This window comes from Eurosta solidaginis, chromosome X, assembly GCF_040869045.1.
Source record: "Eurosta solidaginis isolate ZX-2024a chromosome X, ASM4086904v1, whole genome shotgun sequence".
NCBI lineage: Eukaryota > Metazoa > Arthropoda > Insecta > Diptera > Tephritidae > Eurosta > Eurosta solidaginis.
Window position 1 is genome coordinate 194,279,602 of NC_090324.1, and position 22,120 is coordinate 194,301,721.

The 22,120-nt window shown below is 32.3% G+C and overlaps 1 protein-coding gene and 1 pseudogene across 1 annotated transcript in view; one reads left to right on the plus strand and one right to left on the minus strand.

Annotated features, from left to right (window-relative positions):
- The window catches only part of LOC137234149 (putative nuclease HARBI1), a 344,265-nt gene extending 330,057 nt beyond the window's left edge, over positions 1-14,208 (plus strand). The window contains exons 2-4 of the mRNA XM_067757780.1: positions 13,450-13,648; positions 13,716-13,888; positions 13,947-14,208. Of these exons, the coding sequence (XP_067613881.1) occupies positions 13,450-13,648; positions 13,716-13,888; positions 13,947-14,029 (455 nt within the window). The 3' untranslated portion in view covers positions 14,030-14,208. The remainder of the gene's footprint in view (positions 1-13,449; positions 13,649-13,715; positions 13,889-13,946) is intronic.
- Positions 1,569-12,675, minus strand: LOC137234748 (cytochrome c oxidase subunit 1-like; annotated as a pseudogene).
- Positions 14,209-22,120: the final 7,912 nt, after the last annotated feature.

Sequence of the window (22,120 nt, forward strand, 5' to 3'; positions counted from 1 at the left end):
GCTAAAGTTCCTGGTCGAATAATATTACTAATAGTTTCAATGCAAACTATAAATGGTATTAGAATTTTAGGTGTTCCTTGAGGGACTAGATGAGCGAACATATGTTGAGTATTATTGATTCAGCCATAGATTATAAAACAGATTCATAAAGGTAATGTTATTGTTAATGTAAAAATTAGGTGTCTAGTTCTTGTAAAAATATATGGGAATAATCCTATAAAATTATTTAATAAAATTATTGAAAATAATGAAATAAAGATAAAAGTAGATCCTGAGTAACTTTTTGGTCCTAATAAAGTTTTGAATTCTTTATGTAAAGATATTAAGATAAAATCTCATATAATATTTCATCGAGAAGGAATTAATCAATAAGTTGATGGAATAATTAATAATCCAATAAATGAACTTATTCAATTTAATGATAAGTTTAAAATTCTTGATGAAGGGTCAAATACAGAAAATAAATTAGTTATCATTTTCAGTTGAATGAATTAATTATTTTATTTTTAAAATAATTAGATTTAGATGTTTGATTAATTAATGAATAATAATTAATAATTCCAAATATAATAAATGTAATTGAAAATATAAAAAATAATATTAATCATCTAATAGGGGCTATTTGTGGAATTAAAAAATATTAATTAAAATAATTAATAATTTTAGTTTGACATACTAATGTTATAAATTTAACTAATTTTTTATTATAAAATAATTTTATTATTAAATTCATTAGAAGTAATTGCTAATTTACTATTAAGTGGTTTAAGAGACCAATACTTGCTTTCAGTCATCTAATGATGAATTATTATTAATTCATTTAATAAAAATTTTTATAGGAATTCTTTCAATTACAATAGGTATAAAACTAAGATTAGTTCCACAAATTTCAGAACATTGTCCAAAAAATAACCCAGGGCGGTTAATTATAAAATTAGTTTGGTTTAATCGTCCTGGTGTTCTATCAATTTTTACACCAAGAGCAGGGATAGTTCATATGAATAACATCTGCTGCTGAAACTAAAATTCGAATTTGTGAATTTATGGGTAAAACTACTCGATTATCTACGTCCAATAATCGAAAATTATTATTAATTATTTCATTTGTTGGGATTATATATGAATCAAATTCAATATTTAAAAAATCTGAATATTCATATTTTCAATATCATTGATGACCAATAGTTTTTAATGTTATTGATGGTTCATTAATTTCATCTAATAGATATAATAATCGAAGTGATGGGAAAGCAATAAATAATAATATAATTGTTGGGAGAATCGTTCAAATTATTTCAATAGTTTGTCCATGCAATAAATTTCGATTTGTATATTTATTAAAGAATAATATAAATATTAAATAACTGACTAATATTAAATAACTGACTAATATTGTAATTATAATTAAAATTATTAATGTATGATCATGAAAAAAAGTTAATTATTCTATTAAAGGTGATGCACTATCTTGAAGTCTAAAAGTGGCTCATGTTGTCATTTAATTTCTAATAAAAGTAAAATCTTTATATATGAAGCTTAAATCCATTGCACTAATCTGCCATATTAGAAATTAGTTAATAAAGGTAATTCAGAGTATCTGTGTTCTGATGGGGGAGTATTTTGAGATCATTCAATTGAGGATCTAAATTGTATAGGATATAAAACTATTCGGTTAGAAATTATACTTTCTCAAATAATAAATAAAAATAATAAAATTCCTATTAATGAAATAGATGAACCAATTGTGGAAGTGATATTTCATGTAGTATAAGCATCTGGGTAATCTGAATATCGTCGTGGTATTCCCGCTAAACCTAAGAAATGTTGAGGGAAGAATGTTAAATTTACACCTAAAAATATAATTAAAAATTGGGTTTTTAATCAAATAGGATTTAAAGTTAATCCTGTAAATAAAGGGTATCAATGGATGAGTCCAGCTATAATAGCAAAAACTGCTCCTATAGATAAAACATAATGGAAATGTGCAACTACGTAATAAGTGTCATGTAGAATAATATCAATTGATGAATTAGCTAATACTACTCCTGTTAATCCTCCTACGGTAAATAAGAATACAAATCCTAAGGATCAAAGTATTGTTGGAGAATATGTTAATTGAGTTCCATGTAATGTTGCTAATCAGCTAAAAATTTTGATGCCTGTAGGGACAGCAATAATCATAGTTGCTGAAGTGAAATAAGCTCGTGTGTCTACATCTATTCCTACTGTAAATATGTGATGAGCTCATACAATAAATCCTAATAATCCAATTGCTATTATTGCATAAATTATTCCTAAAGAACCAAAAGTTTCTTTTTTTCTTGATTATTGTCTAATAATATGAGAAATTATTCCAAATCCAGGTAAAATTAAAATATAAACTTCTGGATGACCAAAAAATCAAAATAAATGTTGATATAAAATAGGATCTCCACCACCTGCTGGATCAAAAAATGATGTATTTAAATTTCGGTCTGTTAATAATATAGTAATAGCTCCTGCTAGAACTGGTAAGGATAATAGAAGTAAAAGAGCAGTTAGTATTACTGCTCATACAAATAAAGGTATTCGATCAAATGTAATACCTGTTGATCGTATATTAATAACAGTAGTAATAAAATTTACTGCTCCTAAAATAGAAGAGATTCCAGCTAAATGTAAAGAAAAAATAGCTAAGTCAACAGATGCTCCTCTATGGGCAATAGTAGATGAAAGAGGAGGGTAAATTGTTCAACCTGTTCCAGCCCCAGTTTCGACTATACTGCTAATGAGTAATAATGTAAGGGATGGGGGTAATAGTCAAAAACTTATATTGTTTATTCGAGGGAATGCTATGTCAGGAGCTCCTAGTATAAGGGGTACTAGTCAATTTCCAAATCCTCCAATTATGATTGGTATAACTATAAAGAAAATTATTACAAAAGCATGAGATGTAACAATTACATTATAAATTTGGTCATTTCCAATTAAGTTACCTGGATGACCTAATTCAGCTCGAATAATAATTCTTAATGAAGTTCCAATTATTCCTGCTCAAGCTCCAAAAATAAAATATAATGTTCCGATATCTTTATGATTTGTTGAAAATAACCATTGTCGCGACTAAGTGCGACTTATTTATGGTATATTCAATGGTGTAATTAAATGGCTGAATTTTAGGCGGTAGATTGTAAATCTATTTATAAGAATATTTCTTTTTAATTAAAGTTTTATAGTCAATAATGACATTAGATTGCAAATCTAAAGGAGTAATTAGATTACTAAAGCTTAAAAGGTTCTACTAATATTTATAGCTTTGAAGGCTATTAGTTTTTTTAACTTAAAACCTTCAAATATTAGTAGAATAGTGGATGGATAATAGAAATTGTAATTAAACTAAATGTTGAAATAAAAGAAATCATTAATATTCATTTAATAAAAAAATTATTTGATTTTATTGAAAATATTCAATTATTCTCATAATAGTTTAATGTGAATGTAGAAAAACATAATCGTAAATAAAAAAATAATGTAATTAATGATATTGTTACTATAATTGTTGTCAATAAGTATTGATTATTTATAATTAAATGTTGAATTACTAATCATTTTGGTAAGAATCCAATAAATGGGGGCAATCCTCCTAAAGATAGTAAATTTAATAGTAAAATAAATTTTAAAATTTTTAAATTGAAAAATGAATTAAATAATTGATTCATATGATAAATTTCAAAATTTTTGAATAAGAAAATTATACTAAATGATAAAAATGAATAAAATCAAAAATATGTAATTCATAATATTTCATTAATTTGTATTGCTGCTAGTATTCACCCTAAATGAGTAATAGATGAAAAAGCTATTAATTTTCGTAATGAAGTTTGATTTAATCCTCCTAAAAACCAATAATAATTGATATAATAATAACAATATTTATAAAATTAATATTAATTAAATAAGAAATTAATTTTTTGTCATGTTATTAAAATTAAATTATTATTTCATGATAATCCTTCTATGACTGTTGGAAATCAAAAATGGAAAGGAGCAGTGCCTCTTTTTAATAATAAAGAAGAAATTAAAATTCATTTACTAAATAAATAATCATTTTGTATCAATAAAGTATTTATGTATATTATGATAATACAAAATAATAGAATTGCTGATGCAATTGTTTGAATTAAAAAATATTTTAGAGAAGCTTCTGTACATATTAGATTATTATTGTTATTATCTCTTATTAGGGGGATAAAAGATAATAAATTAATCTCTAAACCTATTCAAGCTCTTAATCAAGAATTTGATGAAATTGTGATAATTGTTCTTACTAGTAATATTGAAAAGAATATAATTTTTGCAGAATTATTAATCATTAAAAAGAAAAGGATTTATAACCTTTATAAATGGGGTATGAACCCAGTAGCTTTATTATCTTATCTTTTTATATTTTAGTGTAAGGTGCACATAAGTTTTTGATACTTTTAGAAATGGTTTAATTCCATTAGATATAATGAATGTAATAGAATTACATTATTTATCCTATCAAGATAACCCTTTTTTCAGGCAATTCATTATGTAAAAATAGACGGATTTTTATTGTATTTTTAGAATGCAAAATTATCTTTTTTAAAATAATAAATTAAAATTCATCTTAAAATAAATGTGTTTTTTTTTATACTAAAAATTTAGAAAAAATTATAAAAAATCAATTTTAAATATGTAATATATTTAATAATTAAAATTAGTGATTGAAAAATTACTGATTTTAATTTTATTTAAGTAATAAAAAATTCTAATATAGATAGGTATGAGAGTTAAAATCACAACTTTAATATAGATATATAGAAGTATATCGCTTATTTATATTTAATATTTAGATTTATTAAAATTTCTAATAATAGATTATAATATTAATAATCAAATTTTAATTTTTATTTATTTTTTTATTTTTAATCTATATTTTTAAATTTTAGGGGTTTTTGGACAAAATTAATATGCATCTATTAATATATTAAATATTTATATATATATAGATATTTATTGATCTTTATAGTATATCTATAAATTATAATGAGTGAAACATAATTTATAGATAAAATGTCATGTATATAAAATAATTGAATGAAAAGTGTCTATTTTGGTATAAAGAAAATTGATTAGTAACAAAAATTTTAAAATTTTTTTAAAAATTTCGAAATTTTTTACAATAAAAAAAAAAATTATAGAAATGATTAATAATTTGAAATTTTTAATATTGTAAAAATTGAAATTTTGTTAAAAATTAAAAATTTTTAAATTATTTGTCTTTAAAATTGTGGAACTTGGTAATTTTAAAATTTATTATTTATAATTTTATATTTTATTTAATTTTATTGTTTATTAAATGTAAATTTTATATACTATATTTTATTATTTATTAATATTAAGTATTAATTTTTAAAAATTTCAAATTAAATTATTTTATTTTATAAGAAATAAATAAAAAAATTTTAAAATTATAGATTATTTTTATTTAATATTTTATTATAAAATTGATTTTTATTAAAAATTTTAAATTATTAATTATTTTTAATTTTACTTAATAATTAATTAGGGGTTAATTATTAATCATTTATTAAAAATTTTAAATTATTAATCATTTTTTAGAATTATTTATTTAAATATTTATTAATAATTAAATTTTTATAATATTAAAATTTTATATTTATTAATCATTTCTGATAATTTTATTTTATTTTATTGAATATTAATTAATAATTAATTAGGGGTTAATTGTTAATTATTTATTTTATTAAAAATTTTAAAATTATTATTTTCATAATATTTACATTTTTATTACAAAATGAATTTATGAAAAAATTTTTAGGGAGGATAATTACTATATTTAAATATTTATTTAAAAATAATTTATTAATAAAAATATAATTTTAATTATTAAATACAGTTATCTATTAATATTAAATAATAATATTGAAAATTGAAATTAAATTATTTTATTTTGTTAAAAGAAAAAAAATTGAATTTTAAAATTATTGATTATTTTTATTTAATATTTTATTACAAAATTGATTTTTATTAAAAATTTTATAATTATTAATTATTTTTAATTTTATTTAATAATTAATTAGGGGTTAATTATTAATCATTTATTAAAAATTTTAAATTATTAATTATTTTTTAGAATTACTTGTTTAAATATTTATTAATAATTAAATTTTTATAATATTAAAATTTTATATTTATTGATTATTTTTGATAATTTTATTTTATTTTATTGAATATTAATTAATAATTAATTAGGGGTTAGTTGTTAATTATTTATTTTATTAAAAATTTTAAAATTATTATTTTCATAATTACATTTTTATTACAAAATGAATTTATGAAAAAATTTTTAGGGAGGATAATTACTATATTTAAATATTTATTTAAAAATAATTTATTAATAAAAATATAATTTTAATTATTAAATATAGTTATCTATTAATATTAAATAATAATATTGAAAATTGAAATTAAATTATTTTATTTTGTTAAAAAAAATAATTTTGGATTTTATAATTATTGATTATTTTTATATTAATTTTTTATTATAAAATTGATTTTTATTAAAAATTTTAAAATTATTAATTATTTTTTATTTTATTTAATGACTAGTTTAAATTATTTAATTTTATTAAAAATTTTATATTTATTGATTATTTTTAATAATTTTATTTTATTGAATATTAGTAACTAATTAGGGGTTAGTTATTATGTATTTTATTAAAAATTTCAAATTATTAATCATTTCTATAATATTTTATATTTTATAAATATAAGGAGTTAAATATTAATATAAATTTTAAATAATTTATAGCGAAAGCAAAAAGTGGCGCTAAGCGGTGTTGAGGTTATGTTAACCTTTTAGAGCAGTGTTGTGCTACCTTGAGCTGTGTCCGGACAATCTTACCGCGGGTGGGGGATTGTTGAAGATAGTCACAAGGCGTGCTGCACAAATTTTAAATAAATACCTGATGAGTTTCTACTTTCGCACGAAATATTAATTTTTCACTTCACACAATCACTTGCACGGTTTTACTAAAAGGAAACACTTTCTACCCATTGATTATTTTATTTTTTGAAATTCTTATTGAAAGGGAAAAACCTACCTAGCACGGAATGTATATAACCACGTACCTTTATTGTATTGTCGTGGTCCGGAATTGAAAAAAATGTGATTTGTGGCGTTGATATTCCTAAGAACAGTTGCTGGTATCTCCAAGAAAGTGCGTCACTAGTTGTGTAGTGTGGATTGACGTGTTGGTTGTATGTTTGGTGTTGATTCCAATATAAAAATTGCTGGTATCATCTTGATTATATCACAATTTTACTGCATGCTCACTTTGTTGGTTGTAACAAATTGATGCTTCTTGATTTTATCTGCTTTGGAGTGAAAGTGGACTGTATTATTTTCTTTGTGCGGTTCTCCTGACCAGCGTGGTAAGGACCATGTACAAATGCGTGGTGGTAACGGCGCACCCACGTAATTGCAAAAGGATATGTGGTTAGACAAAAAAGGGAGAAAATAAAGACACCAAGAAGGTTTCGTGTGAATAAAAAGGAATTCACAGTGGGTTTTTATTAAATGTATATAAAAGAAACAACAAGGGTTAAGAAATGATTTTAACAAGTGTTGTGAGAATTAAAATATTAAATATATTTTGAAAATCGGCACTTACGTGGACGTGAAAGATCGTGTTTCCTGGCTAGCTGCTGGATACAAAGAGGACGAGCCTCTTTGCGACATGAGCCGATGAACCGACGACACAGCTCCATCGTTGGGTTTCCCGGCAATAGTGATGGACGATATGGCGATTTTGAGCTATCAGTGAAAATAGATATGGCTATTTTTGAATATCAGCTATTTTTTATAGCTATAGCGATCGTTTTATTGCAACAAGCGATTCCATACAGAAGAGCGATTTTGAGCTATCAGTGAATATAAGTATGGCTATTTTTTTACAGCTATGGCTATTTTTTACAGCTATGGCGATCGCTTTAATTTATCTTTAATAAGCGAATCTGCAATTATTTGTATACTTGTATATAAAAAATGAATGTTTAAGTCTTTTTACCAGAGTAGATTGAATGTTATACATTAATTTATACTAAATTAAATTTTATTAGAATATATGAACCAAAATTGGAATAAAAAGAAAAAAGTATGTACCTTTAATTGTAAACTAATGTAATGTGAAATTCTAATTTTCTGAGATATTATGATATATATTATTAACTGGCTGACGACAATATGTTCAGACTCGTATTACACTCAATGAGATGAAACTAGCTGAAATAAATGTATATGCATCTTTGTTTTATAAATTTTGTTAATTGAAAATGCTTTGATTTTTAAATGTAAGATGAATCAACCCGAAATAAATCTGTATATGTAACACCATAAAAACATGATTTATTTACTATATTATACTACACCGATGTGTTCAGAAATACTCCGTATGAATTTATTCTGAAAGTTGTATTTGGCTGCATAAATTTGTACAGTAAAGTGAATCAATTTTTAATTTACCCAAACCACGTGGCTGCTTTTCTAGCCGAATTCACAATGTCGTCGTTCTAGTTGTTGCACAAGTTTGCTTTGTTCCGTTCGCTGTTTCGGAAAGTAAAGCACACAGATGAGTAATGATGAACGATATCTCACTATCAATGATTGCATCGCTGCTATTAGTATTAGAATTTCATGCTAAAGGAAAATCGCCAATCGCTATAAGCGCTATAATCGCTATTGGCGATATTCTGCCAGAGGTGATTGTATTAAAAAAAATCGAATGAAGGAAAATAGCCAATCACTGATATATTTGGATTGCAATAGCTATAGCTATTAGCGATTTGTCAATAGCGGCGATGCAATCACCAATAGCGAAATATCGATCCATCACTACCCGGCAACAAAGTTGCTGTACCGCGGGGTCACAGCGGTAAAAATCTAAGAAACATACATACTACCACTCACAGAAGCTTGGGTGTATTAGTGATCACAATCAAATGTGGGTGGTAGTAAACGAAGGAAAATAAACTGAAGAAAATTATGTTACGAGGGAGGCCTGTGGCCTAAACATTGTGGCCCGTAATCATAGTCAAGTTAGAATAGAGTTTTATCGATTTAAACATGATTCTAAATTAAACATCGTATTAGGTCTATCATAGTCAACTTAAGCACTGTTTTATCTCTAAAAAGGAGTTTTAATTTTAAAATGGCGCGAACGTCATTTTAAAATATTAAAATCACATTTAAGTTGACGTTTTGCGTTGCATACTTGCGAAAATACGAGAAATTAAAATAAAATTGAAATTATTGAAGTAAAAGTGAAAAAATGGACAGAAATCAAAGAATTTTGAGGGATTTTGCGATTGTAGATGATGCAATCCCAAGTAAGAGGGAAAAAGTGTACAAGACGCGGTACGATCCTTTCCAAATGGAGGAAGACGATTTTTATAAACGATATCGATTCGATAAGGCTACAGTTCTATATCTCATAGAAATTTTGGATATTGACGAACCTTTGAATAACAGGGGACTTCCAATTTCGGCCAGCCTGTAGGTTCTCACGGCGTTGCGCTTTTTAGGAAGAAATGTTCACCAAAGTGACATTGGTGTGTGCTATAATTTGTGCTCTGCAGAATTTTACTTGAATTTACCAATTTTGGTCATTTAAGGTGATCTTCATGGAATGTCGCAGGCTAAAGTTGGAAGGGTTATAAAAAACATGTGCAAAAAGATTGCCCTTTTGTTGCCACACTTCATTGCATATCCATCCAATCAGGAGTTGGCTGACGTAAAATCTAAGTTTTACAACGTGTCCAGATTTCCTGCAGGTATTGGAGCAATTGATTGCACACACGTTAGTATAAAATGCCCTGCGAAGGACGTTGGAGTGATGATGGCAGGACATTACCTTAATAGAAAGGGGTATTATTCCTTAAACGTTCAGGTTAAACTTTTTTTGCTCACTTTGTTGTGTTTTTAATTATATAATATAAAATACATCCATAGATCGTATTTATTTATTTATTTTATTTTATTTATTTATTTATTACAGCGTAAGCCTAGTTTGAAAAATATTTATTAAATCACATTGTAGAACTTATCTTATAGGTAAGGTTTTACAATGTTCATATAGCCTGCTTTTAAATACATACATTTCTTCACAATTTTTTATTTCATTAGGCAATTCATTAAAGTTTTTAAATCCATTATGGAAAAGGTTTTGTTTGTCCACTTCAGTTCTATAGAGTGGCAGTTTAAAATCATTTTTTCTACGGGTATTAAAATTATGGGTTTCGTTTATATATACAACATTATTTGTTAAGTATTCAGGTACATTTCCCTTTCGTATATTGAAGATCATTTTCATAGTATAATAAAAAATAATTTGTTTGACACTTAGCCATTTTAGTTTTATTAGCATGTCGCTTATCGACGCATCTGACTTTTCCCGTAACACAAATCTCATACACCTATTTTGCAATATCTGAAGTCTATCTATTTTTGTATATGGTATAATGAATAAGACTGATGGGCAATATTTAAAATATATGTTCATAATATGTTCATCAAATTTGAGTTTGTTGTCAATTACAATCCCAAGATATTTTATTGATTTTATTTGCTCTAAAATTTTATCTTTCACCCTGAGCTGAATACTCGCAACTTCGCTTTCGATTTTTCGGCTAATATATATTTTGTTTTACTCACGTTAAGTTTAAGTCTGTTACCACATAGCCATTTATATAAACTATCTAAGTCACACTGCATTTTTGTCAATGCAATTGTTAAACTACTTTCACTTATTCTAAACAGAGCATCATCCGCAAACAGTTTTATGTTACAGTACTTTACAGCTTTAACAATATCATTAATATAAATCAAAAATAATAAAGGAGCCAATACAGAACATTGCGGTAACCCTAATGGGACCGAAATTTCGTTCGATACTTCATCACCGATTATGGCTTTTTGTTTTCTGCCAGTCAAGTAATTTTGGAACCACTTTAATTCTATACCCTGAATTCCCATGACTTTCATTTTCTGGAGCAAAATGTCTCGGTCCACTGTTTCGAATGCCCTTTTCAGATCCAGGAAAACGCAAACAGTGTCTTTTTTGTTATTTAGATCTTCGTTCCAGTTAGAGATCACTATATTCAGTGCCGTTTCACATGAGTGTTTTCTTCTAAATCCCGATTGTTCACTTATTATTAATTTATTGTCTTCCAAGTAATTTTCTAACTTATTTTTTATAACTGTTTCCATAATTTTTTCATCACATGGTAGTGTATTTATGGGTCGAATTTCCTCAGGTTTATACGTATTTTTTATTTTTTTTACTGGTATAATGGTCGACGTTTTCCATCTTTGTGGTACAATGCCCGTTTCCATGCTTTTGTTTATAATTTTTGCATAAAAATAAGCTGTATACTCTATTGAATCTTTTAAAACTCCTTCTGATAAAAGATTTTTGCCACCAATTTTGTTCTTGAATAGCCGAACTACTTTGACAATGTCATCTGCTACAACTTTATTAAATTTGAATGTCAAACTGCTATCAGATACGGTTAAATTTAAATCAAAATGTTCGATACTATGGTTTATTTCTAAAACACTGTTTACGAAAAATTTATTGAGCTCATTCGCAATTTCGATCTTTTCTTCGATTTGCTTATCTAATATTTGAATTTTGTTTATTTCTTGATGATCTTTTTTCAGGTTTATGGTTTGCTTTAGATTTTTCCACATTTCTTTGCTATTATTTTTACTAATTAAGATTTTGTTTTCCATATATTTCGCCTTTTTCTTTTTGATAAGTTTTTTGTATCTTTTGTTTATTTCTTTATAATTGTCCCAATTTCCTGTTTTCCTAGACTCATTGAAAAGATTATATTTAAGTTTATTTATTTGTGTAAGTTCATGATCATACCAATTATTCATTAGTCTTACTTTCACTACTTTTTCAAATGTTAATCCTGTCATACATTGTAGAATTGCATTGTTTACTATGTCTAATTGGGATTCTATACTGGTTGAATCATTTATCACAAAACTGCATGCGCGCAACAAGTTAAGTAGATTTTCTTTATTATAAAGCTCCCATGAGGTAATTGTTTTTGTTGTTCTCATTTTATTTGGTGCTGATGTATTAATTTTTATTTCTATCGTTTCATGATCTGATATTTTATACTTGTCCATGTTTTGACAAATAACATCATTCAAATTTGAGTATAGAAGGTCGATTTTTGTTTCAGTTGTATCTGTGATACGTGTGCTGAAGAGTATTTTTTGACTCATTGCCAAATCATTAAACATATCTGTTAATTTCTTGCTATAGGTGTTGGTGGCATTATTAACGTTAATGTTATAGTCTCCAACCACGAAGCAATTCACACTTAACTCAACTTTTTCCAACAATATTTCATTTAGATAATTTAAGAAGTCAGAATCACTCGTATTAGGTGAGTGATATAGAACCCCTATTTGCCATTTTTTATCGCACTCTTTTAGTTTTATTACGATGCACCAAATGTTATTATTAATGCTGTTATTATATATAACGTTGTATTTCACAGAGTTGTGAGCATATATTAAGACACATCCTGTGTGTCTGCTATGTGAGTCACATCTAATTACCGTATAGGCATTAATATGTAACTCTGCTTCTCTAATATCACCCGTGGCACATGTTTCCGAGCACAATAGTAACGCAGGTTTCTGCTCCACAATAAGATTTTCTAGTTCATTTTTGTTAGAAATAATACTACATATATTTAAAAAGATACATTTAAATTCAAAGTTTTTATTTGGTTGCTATTTCTTCGCTTTTTTGCTCTGCAGATAGCGTATATATGCGTGGCACTTAGTACTATAGGCATAGTGATCCACTTCAACATCTATAACTTTTCTTCTCACCAAGTCAAAGCAGTTAACACATCTTATGATGTTTGAGTTACACTCTTTAACATCATGCTGTTCACCACATTTGCTACATGCTTGTTTAAATGCACAATCACTAGCTTTATGTTGGAAACCTAGACATTTAAAACATCTAGGTACATTTATATGTTCAAAAACTCTACAACTGTCCCATTCAACTTTTATTCTCTTCTTCTAAATTAGATGCCCATACGTTTCACAATCTGTTTCTGTAATAATATTATAGCTTTCTTCTCTTTTATTGCGATCTTCATAAACCTTAATAATTTTTAACTCTTTATTATCTTCAATATCGTTCTGTTTTTTTACACACTCAATAATTCTCTCATCATTTAATTTTGTTGAGAGCCCCACTATTTTTAACGCTCTCCGCTTTTTCGTTTCTCTCAATTTTTCCGTAGCATATTCTTGACCTATTTCTTTGTTTACTTTCTTTTGTACTTCTTCTACTGCTTCACTGTTTTTGCACGTATATGATGCAGACTGCAAAATTTTGGATATTGTCGCAAGATCTCGTGGCTCAAAGGTTGGCGCTCGGATTTGGAATGAGTGGCAATTAAAAAATAAATTAGAGAGAATGAGAAGTTCCCATAATGGTGTACTACTCGGGGATGGAGGATACCCTTTGTCACCTATTTTGTTAACCCCTGTTAGGAATCCTTCAACACCAAAGGAAGAGAGGTTTACACATCACGATATGCTTGGCAATGTGCATATTTATTCATGTTTAATTTTGTTCTGATGATAGGTACAATAGGTCACACATTGCCACTCGAAGCAAAATAGAAGGCCTAAACGGACAGATTAAATCGAAATTCCGTTCTATTTTCGAACGTCTTCGTGTAGATTTGGATACAGCGAAAAATGTTATTATTGCTGTTGCTGTACTTCACAACATCGCTAAGGAACGCAATTTGACATGTAAGTTAAAGAAAAATCAATTTTTAAACGATGTACTATCGAATTTTTTTCATTACAGTTTTAGATGCTGAATCTGCCATAGAGCCCGTGGCAGCAACAAATGCCAATGCGCCACCAAATGTACCAAGTACCACCACATGAAGGGCATCTCGTCCAGCATTTATTAATGCTCATTTTTAGTAATCTTTAATAATTGATACACCTTGGCATATCGCATGTACCTTATTGTTGTGTGAACGCCCCAAGATTTTCAATCATGCGATTTAATTCGAACGCATTAAGCTTGTCAAAAATGAATTTTGAATGAAAAAAAATCACCCATGTAAATAAATAAAGAAAAGTCAACAACAAGCAACCAATTTAAGCAATTTTTGATAAAAACTATAATTAATAATTTACCGGGAGTTAGTTTTCATAAACGAATCGTACATTAATTTTTCTACCAAATGATTTAATATACAACATCGACTACTAGCACGCGTCTAAAAATGCCGGGATAGGCGTCAAACTACGCGTCTTTTAAGATATTTTCACCTAATTTTTATCAAAAACTAGCAGACCCGTCAGACGTTGTTCTGCCCTAAATTTGGTCTCTCTGAATACATTTTAATAAGCTTTTTTTCTCTAATTCTGCCCTCCCCTCTTCACTTCTTAATCATTTTATTCACTCCTCCCTCCGTCTTTATCGCTTCATCTATCTCTATTTTCATCTCACTATATCTCTTTCTCAGTCTCCTTATCCTACCCTCTTTCATCTTATCTCAAGTTTTTCCTATTCTTCTTCATCCCTTATTGCCAGTCCCAGAGGGTGGTATGTATTTTTTTCCAGTCCCATTCCGGGTTCCAGGCCCACCCCGAGTCTCAGTCCCTATCCTAGTCCTAATCTCATTCCCAGCCCGTCTCTGGTCTACTTCCCCAAAAAAAGGATCGTAAATACTAATACAGGCAAATTTATATACCAAATTTCAGGCAATTCGAATAGGACGTATGTAAATATGTATGTGGGTATTATCAATTCATGCTTTTTTTTAGCTTAGCATGCATATTTATCAGTTTTGCCAGGTTGATGCGACTAAATCGAATATCACAATGAAAATTATTTTAAAGCTCTGATCAACAACTTTCATTTGATATCCATATTACACACACATTCTAGGGGTATCCGGGTCCACGTTTTGGCTTATATCTCGAGACCCTAGTCACCTATAGGTATGAAAACTACCCTGCACTAAAGCACTAATCAACAGCTTCTACTTGATACCCATAATGTAAAAAACACATCCTAGTGTTACCCTGATCCACGTTTTGGCCTATATCTCAAGACCTTAATCACAAACAGATATGAAAATTACCCTGTACTAAAGCACTCATCAACAGCTTTCATTTGTTATCCATATTCTATAAACACATTCTAGGGGTACCCGGGTCCACATTTTGGCCTATATCTCGAGACCCTAGTGTAGCATTATGCGTCATACCCACCTATGTAATACACTTGCGGCTTTACGCATCATGAACTTCTATGCCAAATACATTTTAGTAATAATCATATTACAATATTATACAACATAAATTATTGAACTAACCCAGCGGTTAGCTAACATCAATGGAATGCCGAATATGAAACCCTTGTCCGTTCACAGCTAATAAATTCTGCTTGTTATTTACATACAAACAATAATGGGAATTAACCAAATACTCACATTGATCTGCTGACTTTGCAAGCATGCATACAAACCTACATGTATGCATAGCATTAACCAAATTACTCGCATTGATCTGCTGACGTTGCAAGCAGGCATACAAATCTACGTGTATGCAAGCAGGCATACAAATCTACATGTATGCAAGCAGGTATACAAATCTACGTGTATACAAAGCATGTATACAAACCTACATGTATGCATACCCCATTACCAATGTACATATTTTTAGTTTATTAGTATTAAGATAATTATGAATGTATAGGTTAAGTAAATAACTATAAAAGGGAAAGAATTTATTTAATAAAAAGAATTAATGTTTGACTACCAAACCTTTCACATCTTTTATTCCAAATCAAACATTTCATGGCGATCCTGCTGGCTTGGTCAAGAATTAGCAAAACTGCTGAAGACCTTGCTGGAGGAAAATCCTCGATATAAACTAAGCAGGATTCGCCTTCAAACATTTCATGGCGATCCTGCCAGCCTGATCTTTGATTAGCTGAAAAATTTGCTATTAAGCAAAATTAGATAGATCTTGCTGGAGGAAGAATCCTACCAGTTCAGATCAAAAATTGGCACAACTGCTAAAAAGGATCTGACAGCCCAGGATTCTGACCATTTGTAAAACAAGTAAAAAGTTTTTATTTAAGAAAGGAAAAAGGAGAAAAAGGACATTTAAACAAAGCAGCCTTTAATGTCATTATGGCAGCACCCAAAAATCTAATATTGGCACCGTTGCAGTACAATTAAACTCTTGGATGTAAACAAAAGGTACTACTATATGGCATCAATTAAGATATTATCAAGGAAAGCCGTTTTTCGGCAAGGATTTGGCAAACTAAGTTGAAAAATATTTGGTGGTAACACAACGGGATCGAAGGACACATTTCAATTGGCACAAGTTAACAACAAAACGAAACCATAAACATTTCATGGCAAGATCGGAGGCATAACACTCGAGGCAATTAATATAGATAAGTATATAAAAATTTTAGAAACAAATTGGGCGGCCTTTACGGACGCTAAACCATTAGCAAAAACGAGAGTTTTTGCTTAGGAATTTTTTTTTTTAAATAGGACTTGTAGAAAAAATAAATAATGTAAAATTTAAACTAAAACAAAAGTATGTACAAACAATTTCTTTTGAACTTGAAAAAAATTTATCTAATTTTTTAAAATTTGAAGTAAAATTTTTATGGAAAAAAGAATTAGGAGGAAAATTAAAAATTTCTTATTCGAAAAAAAAGGCTAAAATGCTAAAGATCTTAAATTAAACTTATATAGTAAATTGGAATGTTTAGGACACTTCTGTAAAATAGTCAATCAACTTCAGACAGTTTACCTATCCTCTAAAGAAAGCCCATAGAACATTTTAATAAGGTTTAAAAATTAACCATAACTACTAAAATGCAAAGAAACTCCTCAGATCTTCCTCTCTATTGGTGGGACGAAAATACCCGACACACTAGGGACTTACAAAAAGAGTTAGAAGGATTAAAGAAATTTTGGAAGATAATAGGTATGGAAAGGGAACCCACAATTGAGGATATTATAAACCCCACTACCAGGGAAGAGGAAATAATGCGTATGATTAGGAGAGTGTTCCCCGAAAATTCCAAATGTTAAGTGGCATCAAAAAAAAAAAAAAAAAATATATATTAAAAGCCCGTTTAATACGAATAGATAAGAATATTTCCAAATATATTATAAACTACACTAAGACAATTTTTTTTGGAATATTAAAATTTTTTTTTTTAATATTTTTAATCAACAATATCCACAAAATAAAAAGTCATAAAACAAAATATCTAACTTCTTATTAAAATTAGAGAACTTTCAAGATGTCTTGGTGGACAAAAATAGCCCAAGGCATCATGGTAGCCATAGCTGGCTACGAGGTAGGTAAAGAAAGCTCTGAAAGAACAGATAACAAGATAATCAAGTATGAGCCACCAACTAAGGTAAATACAGAAAATACTCCGAACATCCCAGATGTTTGGTTAGCAGTTATAGGTTGTGTATTCATGCTATTGATCATCACAATAGCTATGATGCTGAAAAACTATATGAAGCACAAATTTAGGCAGGTAAATCCGCCACAGCTCGTACCTAAGAAACACCAGTTTTTGCAACCCATTACCTAAACCAAACCCAAAGCTGAGGAAGAGCGATAAACAATTCAAATAAATCTCAATTAGTAAACCTAAAAATATCACAATCGACAGTAATGGCAACCCTGCCTAAAGCGAACAGCAAATAAAAAATTCGCATAATTCCTTTGATGGCTCCTGACAAAAATAGTGTGAGGACCAAATATAACACTATTAATTTGGCCCACACAAAACGACCCCACATCATATTTGATACAGCACTAACACAACAGCCAGTCACAAAAGGCTATAGCAACAGACGAACCAACAAGTTCAATACAGCATACATCATAATCGATACAACACTAACCACCAGCCAGTCACAAAAGGCTATAGCAACAGACCAACCAACAAGTTCAATACAGCATTGACACAACAGCCAGTCACAAAAGGCTATAGCAGCAGACCAACCAACAAGTCTCAGCAAGACAACGGGCAAGCACAACACTTTAATGCCAACACAACAAACTAACAAATCTCAGAAACGCAACGAGCGTTCGCAACTTCGAACAGCAACCATGGCAATGCAACCATTCGAGCCAGCAATACCAAACAAAGCAATAAAAGGAGCAACACAGCAGGACAGAAGTTAGTTAGCACGGAGCTGTGGCCGTGACCAGAGCTACTTGTGGAGCGTCCCTTGAAGTTGTCGGTTCTACCATGCGGACAGGTCGTTTCACAGGAGTAATTCGTGGCCTGAAGTGGTGAATGTGTCGGTTATACCACCAAACGCCGCTTGAGACTTCGCCAGCAACGGCACTACCACAGTAACGCGCACCCGCGAACAGGCAGCGTCCGCCCGCCTGCGCCGACAGTAACAGCGCTACGCAAGCATATACGTTGGCCGCAGCAACACTACGCAAACATACAACACTAGCCGCAACAGCATCATAGCTAATATATACGCTGGCCATACCATTACGCCAATCTACTACGCTGGCCGCAACAGCCCCATAGCTAATACACTACGTTGACTTCAGTACTGCACCGATCTACTACGCTGACAACGACAGCGCCCCGATAATATACTGCGTTGACAAAGCAAAGTTACGCAAACCTACTACGCCAACTGTACCAGAGTTACCCTTGTGCCGAAGCACGGAACTGTGGTCGTGACCAGAGCTACTTGTGGAGCGTCCCTTGAAGTTGTCGGTTCTACCATGCGGACAGGTCGCTTCACAGGAGTGAGTCGTGGCCTCAAGTGGTGAATGTGCCGGTTATACCACCAAACACCGCTTGAGACCTCGTGAGCAACGGCACCACCACAGTGACGCGCCCCGCGATCAGGTGACATTCACCAGCCAAACTACCACGCTGGTCACAAACGCAAACATACTACGTTGGCCATAGCATTACGCCAATCCACTACCCCGGCCACAATCGCACACACACTACGTCGGCCACAGCATTACGCCAACCACTACGCTGACCGCGACCGCACCACGCTAACATATTACGTGGACCACATCACTACGCAAACATACGACATTGGCCACAGCATTGCGCCAACCCACTACGTTGACCGCAAGCGCCAACATACGACGCGGGCCACAACAGCGCTACGCAAGCACATTACGTTGGTCACCGCACCACGCTGGCCACAACAGCACTACGCACACATACTACGGTGACCACAGCAGAGTCACGCAAATACACGACGTCAACCACACTAGGGTTGCGTATATACACGCCAACGCAAGGCGTCACCGAAACACGTTTTACACGCACTCAGGTAACGGCCAGCCGGGCGTCCTAACGGGACGTTCCTAACGGGACACGCACGCCGACGCAGGGCGTCACAAAACACATTTACACACACACAATCAACGACCATCGAGGCGTCATAACGGGACACGAGTACCATTGGCCCACCACGCAGTATAGAGCAAGCATACAGTGAAACGAAAACAACAAATATTTCTTCTTTTGATTACGTAAAATTTTTCATTTTAATTAAAGTGTACATAAATATATAGAATTAGAGAAATAAAGTGAATTTATATGAAAACGATTTGCACGGTGTCCCAAATTTACAAATCTATTGTAAGCGAACCTTGCACACGGCGAGTATACCCCTAGCACTTATTGAAGAAGTGCCGGGACGGAAAAGCTTCGTTACAATTGGCGCCCGAACAGGGACCCTGCAAATCGTTACCACGTCAGAAGGAACATTTCTGACGAGAAACCTAACCACAAAATGGTCGACCAGATCGATACCACGTGGTTAGACACAATTTCAAAGGAGCAGCTGATACCCATCACACAGGAATTGGGTATTGAGCAGACAGGTACCACCCGAGAAATCCGAAAGCGCATAGCAGCACTGGCCTCAAAGGCAAATACGGACTCGGAAATCCACGGAAAATTTTTATCCCTACAAGCCACCTTCAAGGAAACTACGCACCGACTCCGTCGAACGGAGGAGGCACACCGAAGGTCGCCGTTACAACAGTAGAACAAACTCAATTCGCGTTTCCTCCCAGGAATACAGTACCCACACAACAGTACTTACCATCAGGAATAGCGGTACCATCCAACGGTACATCTCAGGCACCTCCCAGGAGTACAGTACCCACACAACAGCACGTACCATCAGAAATTACGGCATCGTCAACCGGCACATCTCAACCCACGCAACCGAACTTACCAGCGGGAATGACGGCACCAGCCATGAGCTATACATGCCAGGAAACTCAAGCACCGACCGTGGTGTTCGCGCCCATCATCGACCAGGTAAGAAAGTGGTCCGTAAAGTATGAAGGTGGACGGGAACCGTTAGCGTTCATCGAACGGTTAGAGGAGTTAGCCGAAGTATACGCGCTAAACGTGGACCTCCTGCCAAAAACCATGCCCGAGCTACTAGGGGGCGCCGCGCTACAATGGTACGGCAATAACAATGCGCACTGGGGAGAGTGGACAAGCTTCAAAAAGGATTTTATACGTTTCTTTCTACCAGTCAGGTATTTCGAGCGGCTCGACGACGACATACGCCAACGAAGGCAGCACAACAAGGAGAGGTATAAGGACTACGTACTAGGAATCCAGAGCTTGATGAGACACGCAGGGTACACCAGCGAACAGCGGCTGGAACGAATCTTCCGTAACAGCCACCCAGATTACTAACTTTACATCCGTCGGAGGGACTTCACTAATCTCGCAGAGCTCCTGACACTTGCCGAAGAATACGAGAACATACGAGGACTATCGAAGATCATCAGGCGGACATCACAGCGAAGTTACGCGACACATCGCCAGTGACACAACCCGGGTGTCACCATCAAAACCTGCAACACAACCACCAACACCACCGAACCTAACGAACCGCACGCCACCAGGCAATCAGAGATACGACCCCAACAGCGTATGCAGGAGATGCGGCGAACGAGGACATGACACCAATATGTGCCGAAACCCACAGAAAATTTTTTGCTGGGAATGTGGCCGCAACGATATACGAACCATCGAATGCTGCCGCTGACGTCAGGGAAACGACAGAGGGCTCCACGAAGAAGAAGGCGCCGTGAGCCCAAGGGACCTAGCGCCGAAACGGCAGTAACGATACCCACGGAACCCAGCGCTGAAACGGCAGTAACAATGTACCAAGAGCATGGTCGCCTCTACGCCGTAGCCAAGCTCGGCGCGGAATCAGCCGAGGCGGTCATCGACACAGGGGCATCAAGAAGTTTCGTCTCGAGCAGCATAGTAGAACGTATGATGAACTCGGAAAGCGGAGAAATGGTGAGAGTGGCCATCAAAATAACGATGGCAAACGGGACTAGCACTACCATCTTCGACGCCATAAGGACTGAGGTACGCCTCGGAGAAGCGTCACTCCACACAGTTTTACACGTCATGCCCGGAGCGATCGACGACATCGTACTGGGCCTAGATACGCTAGGAAGCATGGGAGCCACCATATCATGTGGAGAAGGCCACCTCGTGCTAACCAGACCCCTTGCCCAGCACACACCGAATCCTGGAGCCGCGCCAGAAACTATTCAGAGAACAACACTAGCAAGAACGAATATCGCCAGGTACGACAGCCCTGGGACTATTCCAAGTTCAATATCATCGAGAAAGGATATCGCCAGGTATGACAGCCCTGGCACTATTCAAAGCACACCATCAGCCAGAACGGATATCGCCAGGTACGACAGCCCTGGGACTATTCAAAATTCAACATCATCAAAAACGGATATCGCCAGGTACGACACCCCGGGGACTAATCAGAGTATAACACGAGCGAGAAAGGGTAACGCCGGGTACGAAACCCCTGGAGCCCCATCTGGAACCATTCATAGTTTAACAGCACCGAGCAGTAGTAACTTCAAGCACGACGGCATTATGCAAAACAACGACGACGACATACAAGAAGA